At 42.4% G+C, this 16193-nt stretch overlaps 1 protein-coding gene across 6 annotated transcripts in view; it reads left to right on the forward strand.

The window, feature by feature from the left end:
- KNOP1 (lysine rich nucleolar protein 1) overlaps positions 1-16193 on the forward strand; it is a 33503-nt gene that overhangs the window by 9561 nt on the left and 7749 nt on the right. For 4 of the 6 annotated variants that reach the window (XM_049110923.1, XM_025416364.3, XM_025416368.3 and 1 more), the window contains exons 4-5: positions 3409-3486; positions 6017-11534. In XM_049110923.1, the coding sequence (XP_048966880.1) occupies positions 3409-3486; positions 6017-6328 (390 nt within the window). In that variant the 3' untranslated portion in view covers positions 6329-11534. Of the gene's footprint in view, positions 1-3408; positions 3487-6016; positions 11535-16193 lie in introns of those variants that run through there. The other 2 variants (XR_007411021.1, XR_007411022.1) reach the window with 1 other exon arrangement.

Genomic DNA, 16193 nt, shown 5'->3' on the forward strand with positions numbered 1-16193 from the left:
ATTTTAAGGGAGTTAAAAGTTATAGGTGGATTTTCAACTCTGGGGATCCGTGCTCCAACCCCCCACTTGTTCAAGGGTCAGCTGTATCTTCATCCATTCAGTAGGTGGCCCTTTCATTTTGTTATGATTTCCTTTGCTGGTCAAAAGCCTTTTAGTTTGATGTTACCCTTATCTGAGGAGACAAATCCAGAAAAATATTGCTAAGACTGATGTCCAAGTATGTATGCCTATATTTTTTCCTTTTTAAAAAACATTTATTTATTTGAGAGAAGAAGAGAGAGCAGGGGAAGGGGCAGAGAGAGAGAGAAGCAGGTTCTCCACCGAGCAGGGAGCCCAACTTGGGGCTCAGGCCCAGGACCCCAGGATCATGATTTGAGCTGAAGACAGGTGCTTAAGTGACTGAGCCACCCAGATGCTCTGCCTGTGTTTTCTTATAGGACTCTTATGATTTCAGGTCTCACGTATAAGTCTTGAGTCGATTTTGAGTTTATTTTTGTGTGGTATAAGCAAGTGGTCCAATTCCATCCTTTTGGTATAGCTGTCCAGTTTTCCCAATACCTATTAAAGAGACTATCTTTCCCCTATTGTATATCCTTGGATCCTTTGTTATAGATCCATTGACCATAGAAATGTGGGTTTTTTTCTGGGCTGTGTTTTCTTCCATTAATCTGCCTAAATGTATCTGCTTTTGTGCCAGTACCATTCTATTTTGATTACTGCTGCTTTGTAGTACAGTTTGTGCTACTTCCAGCTTTGTTTTTGTGTCCCAAGATTGCTTTGGCTATTTGGGGTCATTTGTGGTTCCAAATTTTAAGATTGTTTCTTCCAGTTCTGTGGAAAATGCTGTTGGTATTTTGGTAGGGACTGCATTGAACCTGTAGATTACTTTGAGTACTATGGACATTTTAGGAATATTAATTCTTCTAGACTATGAGCACGGTGTATCCTTCCATTTATTTATGTCATCTTCAGTTTCTTTCATCAGTGTCTTACAATTTTCCATGGTTAAATTCATTCTTGCGTATTTTATTCTTTTTGATGCAGCTGTAAATGGGAGTGTTTTCTTTCTTTTTTTTCTCTCTTTCTCTCTCTTTTTTTAAGAGATCTTGTGGGGTTGGGGGTGGGGGTGGGCAGATCTCTCCCTTTGGAAAGCAAGAATCTTAAACAGATGATCTCACGACCTGAGATCATGACCTGAGTTGAAGTCAAGAGTTGGACACTTAACCAATCTGCTGAGCCATGCAAGTGCCCTGAGAATGTTTTCTTAATTTCTCTTTTTGATAGTTCATTATTAGTGTATAGAAATGCAACAGATTCCTATATATTTACTTTATATCCTGCAACTTATACTGAATTCATTTTTTAGTGGTAATCGTTTTTTTGGTGGAGTCTTCAGGGTTTTCTATATAGAATATCACTTTATCTGCAAGTAGTGACAGTTGTACTTTCCAACTTGGGTCCCTTTTGTTTCTTTTTTTTATGTGTTGTGGCAGAGACTTCAGTGCTGTGTTGAATAAAAGTGATGAGAGTAGACATTCTCGTTTTGTTTCTAATCCTAGAGGAAAAGCTTGTAGCCTTTTGCCATTGAGTATGATGCTAACTATGCTTTTTCATATATAGCCTTTATTACATTGAGGTACGTTCCCTTGATACCCACTTTGTTGACAGTTGTTAGTGTGAATGATGCTGAATTTTGTCAGATGCTTTTTCTGCATGTATTGAGATGAATATGATTTTTATTCATTTTGTTAATGTTGATTGATTTACAGATACTAAACCATCCTTGCATCCCTGAAATAAATCCTACTTGATTGTGGTGAATGATCCTTTTAATGTGTTGCTGAATTCAGTTTGCTAACATTCTGATGAGGACTTTTGCATCTATGTTCACCAGGAATATTGGTCCTGGAAGCTTTTATATCAAACAGCAGGGTCATTTAGTCCATTGATGATAGCCTTGAGCCATGCTAGCAACATTGTATAAGATGCACCTTCTGTGTACTAGGCACTCTGTTAGGTTCTTATGTTCTACACCCAAAAATTTTAATGTGGGGTGAAAGTTTTTCCCATATCAGCAGTTCTTGGACACAGGCTGGATGTCCTACAATTCAGCTCAATTCTGGGACTATATATCTGGAGATCATGTCACATCCCACAGATTAAGGCCTCAGTCCCACCAGACTGCTCCCTACCCATGCCCCAGTTCAGATGCCAGTTACAAGCTCGGTTGTCATGTGTGCTTCTTACCAGGCTGTGATAGATGGGAGGTTCTGATAACCCCCTCCTTGGGTTTTATTAATTTGCTACAGCAGTTCACAAAACTCAGAGAAACCTTTTACTTACTAGATTGTTGGTTTATAATAAAAGGAACAGCCAGATGGTAGTGATGCCTAGGGCAAGGTATGGGGAACTGCACTAAACTTCCTTGCCCTCTCCAAGGATACCACTGTCCCCAAATCTCCATGTTTTCACCAACCCAGCAGCTCTCTGAACACCCTCGTTTTGGGGGTTTTATGTAGGCTTCACTACATAGGCACAATTGATTAAATCGTTGGCATTTGGTGATTGATTCACCCTTCAGCCCCTCTTCCTTCCTTAGGGGCTGGATGAGGGACTGAAAATTCCAACCCTCTGGTTACAGGGATGGTCACAGGGTTGGTTAATCTGGCAACCAGTCCCCATCCTTAGGTGCTTTCTGACATTTGCTTCATTGACATAACAAAAGACACCTTGATTGCTCTCCTTAGGAAATCACAAGGTGTTTAGGAGCTTTGTGCAGAAACTGGATGAAGACCGAATATATATTTATTAGGAATTCTATTACAGTCTGTTTCTCCCATTTATCCTTCAAGGAAGTTGATATTTCTGTTTATTTGCAGGTAAATAGATCAAAGTACACAAAGGTTAAGTGTACTTACCCCAGGCCATACACATTAATGGCAGAGCTAGGATTCAAACTAGCCTGTGCCTGATTCTAGTGCTCTTTCTAGAAAACAGTTCTGTCCTGAAAGTTAACTACTGTATCTCCTGTACAGGTTTAGGGTTACATGTAAGCCCTGTACATGCAGGGCTTCAGGCAGCATGCTTTGGGAAAGTTTCCACGTAGTATGGCTGTTACAGGCAATAAAGTTCTAGTGCTGACGATGGATAAGGCTCAGTTTGTATTAAAGTTCATTCTTAAAGAATGGCAAAACAAAGATTAATGAGGATGCACATTTTAGGCCAAGGCGATGCAGCCTTGGGATGCTTAGAGGATACTCCTGACAAATGCCTGCCCCAGTTTGCAGCAGAGGAAAGTTGCCCTCCCTCTTGTCACGTCCTGTCCTCCTGCCCTTAGTGTTTGGTTTTAAGCTCAAAGGAAAACAGCTGTGTCCCATTTCCCTCTTTTCTTTCCTCTCTCTTGCTCAGGTGAGGCGAAAGGCCTTGCAAGAAGAGATCGATCGTGAGTCAGGCAAAACAGAAGTTTCTGAACCAAAGAAGTGGACAGTAAGTTTGATGCTGGGGCCCTCATCTGTGCATACCCTGGCATCCTAACTCCTCCTTCCTCACCTAGCACCGGGAGGAACAGAGTAGAGTGATGGGGGACCATGTTAGTTTAGGCCCTAGGTGCTGGTCCAATCTGCCTGCTGGCTGTCTTCACTGCAGAACTTGTCCTGAGCTAATTTCCTTCTTTCTGAAAAAGATGCTTGCCTCACTCCTGGATAGCTGGCCAAGCAAGATAAGCAAGCCTGAACCTTTGTCTCCTGCTGTGGAGAGGTGGGCATTAGTCACTGAGGGCATGTGACAATGCTTTCCAGCAGTGGATGGTGACCGGGGTAGGAGGCAGAGGTAAGAGTGTTGTGGTGGCAGGCCCCTCTCAGGACAGCCTTCAAGGTCCAGTTGGAATGGGAGACTTCCAAATCAGGCCTGAAGAGAGGGGACAGGAGAGAGTGCAGCATGAGGACCATGAAGTCAGGCTGAAGAGGGATGAAAGGGGATGTGGGCAGACTGGAGGGCCATACCAGGCCAGACTCGGGGGTCATCATAGGGAGCATGCATGGGACTCTTAGTGCTGTGGGAGCTGCTGGGGGGGGGGGGGGCGGACATTTATGTGGGGAGAGTGGGGAGTGGGTTAGAAGGCTCAGCCTGCAGGCGTGAGGACTGAGATGTGGCAGAGAGTGTAGAGAAAGAGAAAAAAAAAACTTCACAATCCATCAAGACTTGTTTATCGATTGGATTGGGCTAGGGAGAGAAAGAAGGATCCAGATGACAGGGAAGCCTTGCCTTCCTGCACTATCTTAAGCCTTCACAGTTGAACACAGGAAAGAACAATTGACTTGGATCAAAAAACCTGAGTTCAGTTTTGGCTCTGCCACTTTCTAGTTGTGAGACTTGAGGTAAGCAGCCTCTGCTCTGAGCCTCAGTTTCCACACCTATAAAATGTGATTTCTACTCTGGCCCAGTAGGGTATGGAGAGGGGCTTTGTTATGTGTCTTCCCTCAGTAGCTCTTTCATCGCATCCTCTTGAACAGAGCGGATCGGATAAAACACCCTGATTGAGTTGAGGAAAGCAAGAAACAGGGCAGCATCATTCAGAACCTGTGGCCCCAGAGGCTGTGCCTAAAAGACCTTATTGGTGGGGGAGAGATCCTGGGGCACAGGGGTGGCATCTGCTGGGGACGCTTTAGGAGGCATTGCCTCCCAGGACCCAAGGCCACTTGTCTGCTGAGGCAAGTGGTGAGGATTCCAGACTGGCTGTGGGCCCCTGCGGGAAGGTCCCCTATGAGTGGGTCAGCAGCCCTTGGAAGAGCTAGCTCACCCATGACTGGGCAGCCTCTGGCAGCACTCTCCTCAGAACCAGTGCAGGACTGTCAAAGGTGGTGTCTTATTCTAGAAGTTGTAGGCCTGGGAAGCTGTAATTATGCCTACATCTGGGTCACTATGAAGCTGGGAGAATTTGTTACTAGTTCACTCAGGGCAGGTGTAGCAATGACTGGTTCTTACTGTTCTCCCAAAACTGACCTAGAAATAAGTGCTAAGCTGGCATTTGGCTTGCAAGTGGAAAGTTCCCAGAGAGTATAAAGGTCAGCAATCAGGGTAGGGTGGGAAGAATGACAAATCATCAAGGTTTTAAGGTGTGCCAAACATTGTGCTCTGGGTTGTTGGTGTAAAATCAGATTTGATTTTTAGCTAAAGCCCTGTGAGAGGGGTGTTGCACACCTATTCTGCAGATGAGGCTATTGAGGCTCAGAGAGGTTAGGTGATTTGACTAGGGTCACACAGGTGGGCTTGATCCTTGGGTCTCTGTGACTTCAAAGTCATAGTTTTCTTGAGCTGGGTTTCTTGTTTCTCACAGATATGGGAAGGACAGGGGTCTTTTCTTAAGCAGCTCCTCTGAGGGACTGTCTTGGATTTTCTGGAACATGGGTGATTTGTGTATAGGTAGTAGAGTACTCTAGACAGGAAGTGGGACCCCAAGTTCCTGGACTGGCTCACCCACGGACTCAGCTGTGTGATCCTTGACCTCTCCAGGTCTCCACTCCCTGCTGTAAAATGCAGTGCTTGTGCAAAGAGATGTGCATTTCAGATCCCACTTTCCCTCCTCCTCCTTCCAACTTTCAGAAACCTTAGGCTGAGGGAAGAATGGCTAGCTGGTGAGGTGAGCTGTGCTGGGAGGTGAGGTGAGGTGTGCCATTCTCTGCTGTGAGTGAGGGGAGGAGTAAAGCAGACAGGCAGGCAGTTCCAGGGTGGGCCCTGGTGTTGGGCAGACCTGAGATGGAATTCCCGCAGGGTCAGTAATGAGTGTGTACTCCCAGTTAGGCTGCAGACTTCCATTTCCTCATCAGTAGCATGGGAATGCTAACAGTATTCCTTATAGAGCTCTTGTTAGAATTAAGAAGACAGTCCATTGATGTGCTTATAAGCACTGTGCCTGCAAGCATTTAATCAGCTGGATCCTCCCTGGTGAGGCTGGGGTTGGGGAAAGGACAGGGCTTCGGAAACCAGGAAAATAACCACATTTTTTCTCTTACCACAGGGAACTCAGTTTGGCCAGTGGGATACTGCTGGTTTTGAAAACGAGGAACAGAAATTGAAATTTCTCAAACTTATGGGTGGCTTTAAAAACATGTCCCCTTCATTCAGCCGCCCCTCTAACACAATTGGAAGGCCCAACATGGCTCTCAACAAGAAGGCAGCCGACACCCTGCAGCAGAACCTGCAGCAGGACTATGACCGGGCCATGAGCTGGAAGTACAAGCGTGGTGCTGGCCTCGGCTTCTCCTCTGCTCCAGACAAAATCTTTTATATTGACAGGAATGCTTCCAAGTCCATCAAGTTTGAAGATTAAAGTCTACTACTGTCTAGTCCTTCAAAACAGCCAAAATTGCTTTTATTATTCAGTTATGCAGTTGGAAGCCATCTGACAACTGTCTCAAATCACACCTCTGCAGAGATTAAGGAAAACTATGCCCATGTGCTTGGATGAACTGGGGTCAGGGAGCTCATGTTTCAGAAGCCAAGAGGACATATGAGTGGCTGACACCTCCTGTTTTCTGTATTAAGATTCCATCCCTATTTGAAGACATCAGCATATATAAATAATAGCTGAATTTGCTCAGTGCTTAGTATGTGCCAGGTACGTACTACTGTGTTTCCCTTGCATTAATGTAGTTAGTAATTATGAAATAGGTGCTATTATCCCCATCTTACTGATGAGGAAACTGAGGTTCAGGGATGAAGTAATAAAATTGCCTGGGTTCACTCAACCAGTAAGTGCCAATTGTTGGACTTTTGTACCCCACATCCTGTGTCACTTTTCACTACTACAGATGTCCCCTTCTAGGGAATTTCACCAAGAATACCCATGGGGGATGAAAATCTCTTAATTAAGAGACAGAAGTTTTGTTAGATGTTTAAATCTCAAATAGGAAGTAGAATTGATGGTGAACAGTTAAGAGCAAGCTCATTTTCTTTTCCCATCCTGGAGTAGCTGCAGACAAAAAGGGTCACCACCAAGCAGATGTGGCTGACCTGCTGCTGTTGGGAAATGTGTTTCTAAACCAATTTTGCCTTTTCTGGCTGCCTGCCTTCCATCCTCAGTGTTGAGCTTGGATTTAATCTTTATGCTGTAACTGAATTCTAACCAAGCCATTTTATAGAGACTGTTAGTCTTAATGAACCAATGGCAAATTCCCAGGCATATGTTTATTAGAATCTTTGTGACCATAAGAAAGAGAATCCTAGCAGACTTCTCTGATGGAAGTCCAGTGCCAGGAGGCCTGCATGTGTGGGGATGACACAGGAAGTTGTCTCATCATGATACTGTTAACATGCCTATACTCTACAACCAGCCTCACAGAGCTCCAGGTATAGTGACTTGAGTGACAAATGACCACTCTCTCCATTCACCTAGCACTTTGCTTTTGAAAATACAGGTTCTGAGTGGGACATTTTCACATCACTTGGCCTAAATGCCTCCTATAGACATTCCAGCTCAGGCAGGCCTAACTAAATAGCCAGCATACTCAGTCTCTCACTGAGCAGGAAGTCCTGATGTGTAGGGGGTTGATTCAGCAACTCAACAAGGAAACATTCTTTTCCTTTCTGCTCCCTTCATCCTGTTGGCTTCATCAGGCTGCTGAAAGAATGGCTGTAGCAATCCTAGGGAGGATTTTAAGATACTAAAACATTCTAGAGGAAAAAGAAAAACCTTATGGCCCAAGGAAAGTTCCAGAAGACCTTTTATCATAATTCCTTGCCTAGTAGTGGGTCATATACCCATTTCTGACCCATCCCCTGGCATGTGAAGGAAGATGCTCCTCAGGCTAGTCATAAAGGAAGAGTGAGGAGTTGACAAGACAAACATGGAGTCCACTACTATCCCGCTGGGCAGAGGTGAGGCAGGCTGGCCTGGGCCCCAACTAATAAGCATTGGCCAAGTCAAGAGTCATACAAATCTATGCTAGCGATGTTTCAGGTGGGCCACTTCACTCACAATGTGAATTGGGCCTTTGATGGATTCAGCCTTGAGGTACATAGTGGAAGAGGCCTTCTAAATGCCCGGAAGGTAAGGTTCTGTAGTTGAGTTAGCTCCTTCAGAGCACCTTGTCCTTTCACAGGGGGCTAAATCTCTCCAGGCCTTGATCAACACTACAGGAATTCACTCGCTGTACTGACTGCTTCTCTAATTGTTTTCAACTTGCCAAGAGATCACACTACAGTTTGGGCCTGACTTGGCTTGTCAGGAAGGATTGTGCTCAGCCATCTCTTGGGTGATTCAGGAGAGAACCTAATCAGTTGCCCACTCTCTTGTCCCCATAGTGATAGTTCTCATTAGCATGTGATGGTCAGGCCTCTCCCTGTCATTTCGTATAAATAGCCTGTGTAATAGGATTTGACTTTCAAACTTAACGTATCACCGTTGGCTGAGGAGGTCTACACTGGCTCGGGGAAGGTTTACTGTGGTTTGTTTCTGAAGCAGGGTCTAGCCAGAGCAGGTTGAACAGCCAAGACAGCAAGATGGCCAGTGGGCTCAGTGGGCTTAATCTTGGTCTGCACCGACAGGAGCAACAGAGACGCCATTTCTCAGGTGAGCCCGTCTCTGCCCTGCAGCAGGCTGCAGTCCCGGAAGCATTTACACTCTGAGCTTCCTGTGGGAGCTGGGCTCCTCTCCTCTGTAAAGGAAACAGCAATGGCTTGTGCCACCTCTGCCCCTTTCCCCCATGTCCAGTGCCATCAGTCTGCAAGGGTTTTTTGGGAACGATTTCCTAGGTTCTTGATGTCTTGATTCTGTGTAAAACACAGCATGTCTCCACTGCAGCAGGTGGTTTGGGGAGTTTTACTCAGATTCGGGGCAGGAGAGGTCTGGTGTATAGCACAGCCAAGGTCCTAGTTGAATATTTAACAGCCCTGTTCTCACACGTGTTGGCTCTTTCTCCTTGGGGATTTCTCACTCAACTGAGCGTACTTCTGAGGCAGGGTCCTTCCCTCCTTAGAGTGCCCTTATCTACGTGTCTCTGAAACCCCATGATTCTTAATCACTTTATTCTCTGGGCTGATTCCTGCTGTTTCTGCCTTAGCCCATTGGCCCTGGCTAAAGACTTCCTTTCCATGACTAGACTGACCCATCAAAAGTATTTGCTAGATAGACAAAGTTCTCATCTAAAAGAAATTGTGTATTCAGCTCTACAAACTTAGAATTATTCAGGTTTGTGATTGGCAGATTAATGACCCCTGGCCCAAGATGTCCATGTCCTAGTCACTGGAACCTATGGATATGTTAGGGCAAAAAACAAAAGTGAGTTTGGGGTAGCAGATGGAATTATAGTTGCTAATCAGCTGACCTTAAAATAAGATTATCCTGGATTGTCTGAGGGCCCGATGCCAGGTCCTTAACTGTAGAAGAAGAGGGAGGCAGAAATGTAGAAGAGGCTTGTAAGAAAAACTTGACAAGCTGTTGCTGGTTTTAAGATAAAGGAATGGACCACAAGCCCAGGAATGCAGGTAGCCTCTAGAGCTAGAGAAGGCCAGAAAATAGATTCTCCCCCAGAGCCTCCGTCCTCCAGAAGGAATAAAGCCCTGCACACCTTCATTTTGAGGGTAAAGCCCCCTGAGACCTTTGGACTTAGGACAAATAGATCCACTGGGTGATAAAATTGTGTTGATGGAAGTCTCTAAGCTTGTGGTAATCTGTTAAAGCAGCAATAGAAAAGTAATGTAGGTCTCATGCAGAACTTTTCCTTGTTTTTCTTATTTCCTAAAACTCTTAGAATTTTTATTGTTCCATTGTCCTTTGTAATGACAGTAGACTTTATCCCCCGTAGGCTGTGGTTTCCAGAAGCTGGCTAATTGATTCAGTAATGGGCTGAGGTAAAACCACAAAAGATCATAGAAAATCTAAGCCTTAAAAAAGAAAAAGAAAATCTAAGCCTTTGCCCTGGACTAGGTGACAGATGGTTCCAAAGCTCCTTTGGTGTAATGCACACTCAACCCAATACGGAAGTCCTAACTCATGTCAATCTAAAAACATTAGGTTACTCAGGCTTGGGAATGAACTCTGTCTAATGTGGGCAGCCTCAGAGTAGGAGAAAGGACTTAAAGCGGATGATTTGTGAATTTGCCAATTGTGTTTCATTTAAATAGTATCTTATAATAACAGTGGTATATGAAATAATTTTAATGGAGATAATTTTGTGAAATAAAGGTCACTTGGTAATATTTGAGCAGTACCACCATGTTTTCTGAATTTCTGTATGTTTTGTTCAGTAAAGGGGAACAAAAGGGGTACTCTTCAGTATCCACTATTCTTTAATGTAGGATCTTTTCTCAGGCTAGGGGCCGGGGGTTGGTGGGGGGTGGGGAAAAATTCACAATTAAGTTGATCAGAAAATCCATAGCATATTCTTTGGTCCTAAACTGTTCAGTAAAAATATGAGTTTAATGTAAATTTATTTTTAAAAATTATTTTAGCCACTTTTACTGAGATTAGCTGCGAACGGTCGTCCTACATTTCACAGCATAAAAATGAAATGTAATTTATGTCCAGTGTGTACCTTCTAAAAGTACTGAAGTTTGGAGCACTGTAATCCAATCCACAAGTGGAACAAATGGATGCATTTTCCTGAGCACAGACTTCTAGGCTGTGAATCACCACCAATCAATATTAATGCTTTTACTGATTCAGAATAAAATGTCAGTGGAAGCTCATTAGCAGTAATACAAGAATCAGATTCCAGATTCCAAAAATCTGGTGGTAAAAAAGTATAATCACATGCAGTTTAGAATTATGGCTGCAAAGCAAACAGGGCAATATGTTTAGACAAGTTCTTTTATGGATGAAAAGAGTCAGAAGTAATTAAATGAACAGTCATGAACATAAATGTTCCTTTGGGAGGTTTATTCATTTATAGTATACTTTCCATGGAAGCCACAGAGGGAATTGCAGATTTGACCTCACTTTCTCTAATCCACCATTGTGTTTTTTTAAATTTACTTTTAATTGAAGTATAGTTGATTGACATACAGTATATTAGTTTCATGTGTAACATAGTCATTTGACATTTATAATGCTTTAAAAAATATTCACCACAAAAAATATAATTACCCTCTGTCACTGTACAAAGTTGTTACAGTATTATTGACTATATTCCCTATGCTTTACATATATCCCTGGATTTATTTTTAATTGGAAGTTTGTACCTCTTAATCCCCTTTGCCTATTTCCTTCTTCCTCCCATTCCCCTCTCCTCTGGCAACCACCAGTATTTTCTCTGTATTTATGAGTCTTTCTGTTTTTTGTTTGCTCATTTATTTATTTTTTTTATTTCACATGTAAGTGAAATTATATGGTATTTGTCTTTCCCTGACTTATTTCACTTACCATAATACCCATATGTGTATCCATGTTGTTGATGGCTGAGTAATACTCGTGTGTGTGTGTGTACATACATGAGTACACACCAAATTATCAGTGGACATGTAGAATGTATCCGTATCTTGGCTCTTATTGTAAATAATGCTGGGATAAACATAAAGATGCATATTATCTCTTTGAATCAGCATTTTTGTTTTCTTTTTGGTAAACACCCAGAAGTGGATCGTATGGTATCTAATTTTTTGAGCAACCTCTATACTATTTTCCATGGCTGTACCAATTTACATTCCCACCAAAAGCACATGGGGGTTCCCTTTTCTCCACATCCTTGCCAACACTTATTTCTTGTCTTTTTTTTTTTCTTTTTTTTTTTTTTATAGTCAGTCTAACAAGTATGAGGTGATGTCTCATTGTGATTTTCATTTGCATTTCTCTGGTGACAAGTAATGTTGAGCATCTTTTCATGTGTCTGTTGGCCATCTGTATGTCTTCTTTGGAAAAATGTCTAGGTTCTCTGCCCATTTTTAATTGAATTATTTGAGGGGCTTTGGTGTTTAGTTTATGAGGTGTTTTTTTTAATATGTTTTGGATATTAAGTCCTTATCAAATATTTACACATATCTGCTCCCATTCGGTAGATTGCCTTTTCATTTTGTTGATAATTTCCTTTGCTGTGCAAAAGTTCTTTAATTTGATGAAATCTCAGTTATTTTTGTTTATGCTGTCCTTGCCTGAAGAGACAGATCCAGAAAAATACTGCTAAGACCATTGTCTAGGAGTTTACTACTTAGGTTTTCCTTCAGGAGTTTTATGGTTTCATCTCTTATATAAGTCTTAAATCCATTTTGACTATATTTTTGTATGTGGTGTAAGAAAGTGGTACAGTTTCATTCTTTTGCTGTATCTGTCCGATTCTCCCAACACCATTTATTTTTTAAAGATTTTATTTATTTATTCATGAGACACAGAGAGAGAGAGAGGCAGAGACATAGAGGGAGAAGCAGGCTCCATGCAAGGAGCCCAATGCAGGACTTGAGCCCTGACCTTCGGATCACACTCTAAGCCTAAGGCAGACACTCAACCGCTGAGCCACCCAGGCATCTGCCCAACACCATTTATTGAGGAGACTCTTCCCCACCATTGTTGGATCCTTTGTCATAGATTAATTGACCATATAAGTGTGAGTTTATTTCTGGGCTCTCTGTTCTCTATTGATCTGTGTCTGTTTTTGTTCCAGTACCGTTATCCTTTGATTATTACTGTTTTGTAGTGTAGTTTGAAATCTGGGATTGTGCTACCTCCAGCTTTGTTTTTCTCTCCCAAGATTGCTTTGGCTATTCAGGGTCTTTTGTGATTCCACACAAATTATAGGATTATTTGTTCTAGTTCTGTGGAAAATGCTGTTGGTATTTTGATAGGGATTGCACTGAACCTGTAGATTGCTTTGGGTAGTGTGGCTATTTTAACAAAATTCTTCCAATCCACAAGCATAGTATATCTTTCCATTTATTTATGTGATCTTCAGTTTCTTTCATCAGTATCTTATAATTTTCAGTGTAGTTCTTTCACCTCCTTGGTTAAATTTAATCTTAGATATGTATGCATTCCAGTGTAATTAACATACAGTGTTATATTAGTTCAGGTGTATGATACAGTGAATCAACAATTCTTATACATTCCTGAGTGCTCCTCATAATAAGTGTACTCTTAATCCCCTTCACCAATTTTCACACATCGCCCCATCTACCTCCCCTCTGGGAACCATCGCTTCTCCATGGTTAAGAGTCTAGTTTTTTTGTCTCTTTTTTTCTTTGTTCATTTGTTTTGTTTCTTAAATTGCACATCTGAATGAAATCATACAGTATTTATCTTTTCTTGGACTGACTGCACTTAGTGTTATACTCCAGATCCATCCATGTTGCATATGGCAAGATTTTCTTCCTTTTTATGGATGAGTCATATTTGAGTGTGTGTCACATCTTCTTTATCCATTCATCTATCAATAGACCCTTGGGCTGCTTGCATTTTAAGCAATTCACGAAAGATATGTATTTATTGCCATTTTGCTTGTTTTATGAAGTTCTTTTCTGTTCCTTCTCTCTTTTCTCACTGTTTGCTGGCTTTTAGTGATATACTTGGATTCCTTTATTTTTTTGCATATCTAGTATTGATTTTTGATTTGTGGTTACCATTAGGTTTGTATATAACATGTATACATTACATCAGTCTACATTAAGTTGATGGTCCCTTAAGTTTGAATCCATTATTTACTCCCCCATACACATTTAAAGTTTATAGTGTCATACTTTATATGCTTTTATTTTGTGAATCTCTTGACTGATTTTCATAGATACTTAATTTTACTACTTTTGTGCTTCCTGCTTTTCTTACTCCTATTTATTGTCCCTCCTTTCCATTCAGAGAGTCCCCTTTGACATTTTTTATATAGCTAGTGTAGTGGTCATGAATTCCTTTAACTTTTGTCTGGGAAACCCTCTTATTCTGAACCATAACCTTGCTGTAAAGCGTATCCTCGGCTGCAGGTTTCATCTTTTCAGCACTTTGAATATATCATGCCACTCCTCTCTGGCCTGTAAACATTTCTGTTGAAAATCATATAATTGCCTTACAGGGTTTCCCTTATATGTAACTGTTTTCCCTTGTGGCTTTTAAAGTTCTCTTTATTACTACTCTTTGCCATTTTAATTACCATGTGTCTTGGTGTGGACTTCCTTGGGTTGATTTTGTTAGGGGCTCTCTGTGCCTCCTGGATCTGGATTCGTTTCCATCCCCAGATTTGGGGAACTTTTCAGCTATTTCCTAAAATAAACTTTCTGCCCCCCTTTGTATTTCTTCTTCTGGGATTCCTGTAATGCAAATATTGTTAGGCTGATAGTGTTGCTGAATTCCCTAAGTATATTTTCATTTTTCATTTTTTTTCTTGTTCTGTTTGATTGCTTTCTATTATTCTGTCCTCCAAGTCATTGATCTGTTCTACTTCCTATATTTATTCCATCTAGTGTATTATGCATTTTATTTATTGAGTTCTTTATCTCTGATTAGTTCTTTTTATGTTTTCTCTCTCTTTAAGGGTCTTCCTGAGGTCCTCCACTCTTTAGTCCAGTAGAGTATCTTTATAACTATTACTTAAATTATTAATCAGGCATATATATTACTTATCTCCATTATGTTTAGCTCTCTTGCTATGATTTTGTCTTGTTCTTTCATTTGTGACATATACCTTTATCACCTCATTTTGTCTATGTGTCTCTTTCTATGTGTTAGGAAAGTCAGCTACCTCTTCTGCTCTTGAAAGTAGTGGCCTTATGAAGAAGCGGTCCTGTAGTGTCCTGCAATGTCCCATTTACCAGAATCTGGTGCTTCTGGGGTTTCTACTATGTGTGTTGTGAGAGCCCTGTTAACCGTGGCTGAGCTGCTTTTGCCTTCAGTTGTCAGCAGTGGTTGTCTGTTGTGGGCGGGGTTTGATCTCTGTGTTAGTGGGCAAGTCTTGGGCCACCTCTGGCTTGAGGTGAGCCAGACCAAGGATTTGTCAGAGATGCAGTAGCACTCAACTACAGGCACTTTTCCTTGCATTGACCCCTGAGAAGATTTGTTGGTGGATAGGGCCTGCAGTCAGACCAGATGTCTGCTCCCAGCCCATTGCTGAGATCACAGACTAGTGTGTGGGGTTATCTTCCCCTCCCCTGGGGCAGGAGTCACTTTGGAGTGGTGCTGGCACCTGTTGGGGCCACTTGCACATTACCAGGCTTGTGACACTGCTTTGGATGGGCTCTGGCCAATGGTGCATTGGAAGAAGCAGGTCCATAGAATGCCGGAGCACATGGTTGTAGCAGGGTTTGTGCAGGTCTGCTGTGGAAGAGATCTGTAGCTACCTAAAAGTCCTGCCAAGGCTGCCAGGTTGGAGTGGGTAGATCCACAGAAGTGTGGGGCTGGGTGCACAATGTCATCAAGCTACCTGGAAAATGGTGTGCTCTGCTGGTTCCTACAGGTGTCTGTGTATGTTTGGCTCTGGCAGGGGGGAGGGGATGGCATTCACCAGCTCCCTTGTTCTTGGAGAAGTCTCCCAAGGATCCCTGCCCCTCCAGCACATGCTGCTGTATTAGTAAACCAATCTCCTCCCTATTGTATATCCCAGGTGTTTCTCAAACTGCTACTTCTGTTTTATCTCCATGGGGCTGTTTCTTGTATGGTCTACTTAAGGATAGAGTCCATTTCCTATTGTCCTCCCAGAGCTGAGCCCTCCTATTTTTAAAGTCCCAAGCATCAGGCTGCACTGATTTAAGGACTAGTGGAGTTATGATGCTCCCTGCTTTTCAAAGCTAAATGAAAAGTTGATTTATCTTTCCTGTCTGGGCTCCCCATGCTCGGGGTGAGGACCTCCTCCTTTCCCCTGTCTGTGGCACCCCTCCCTTCCCTGGACAGTCAGTTTAGCTCCCATCCGGGTCTCCCCCTTCCTACCCACTTCAGTGTGGCCTCTTCTACATTTAGCTGTGGAGAGTCTTCTCTGTCCTGTGTTATTCTTTTTAATGAAGTTATAAACAGGGATTTAAAAAATTTCTCCTCCTGCTAGTTCATTATTAGTGTATGGAAATGAAACAGTTTCTGTTTATTAATTCTGTATCTTGCAACTTTTACTGAGTTCATTTATTATTATAGTGGTGTTGGGGGTTTTTTTTGGTTTTGGTTTTTGGTCTCTAGGGTTTTCCGTGTAACAGGGTTTGTGTAGGTCTGCTCTGGGAAGGGACCTGCAGCCCACCTAAAACTCCCATTGAGGCTGCAGATCCCCTCCCATAGCAGACCTGCACAAATTGTGTCACCT

The sequence above is a fragment of the Canis lupus genome, chromosome 6, assembly GCF_003254725.2.
Source record: "Canis lupus dingo isolate Sandy chromosome 6, ASM325472v2, whole genome shotgun sequence".
NCBI lineage: Eukaryota > Metazoa > Chordata > Mammalia > Carnivora > Canidae > Canis > Canis lupus.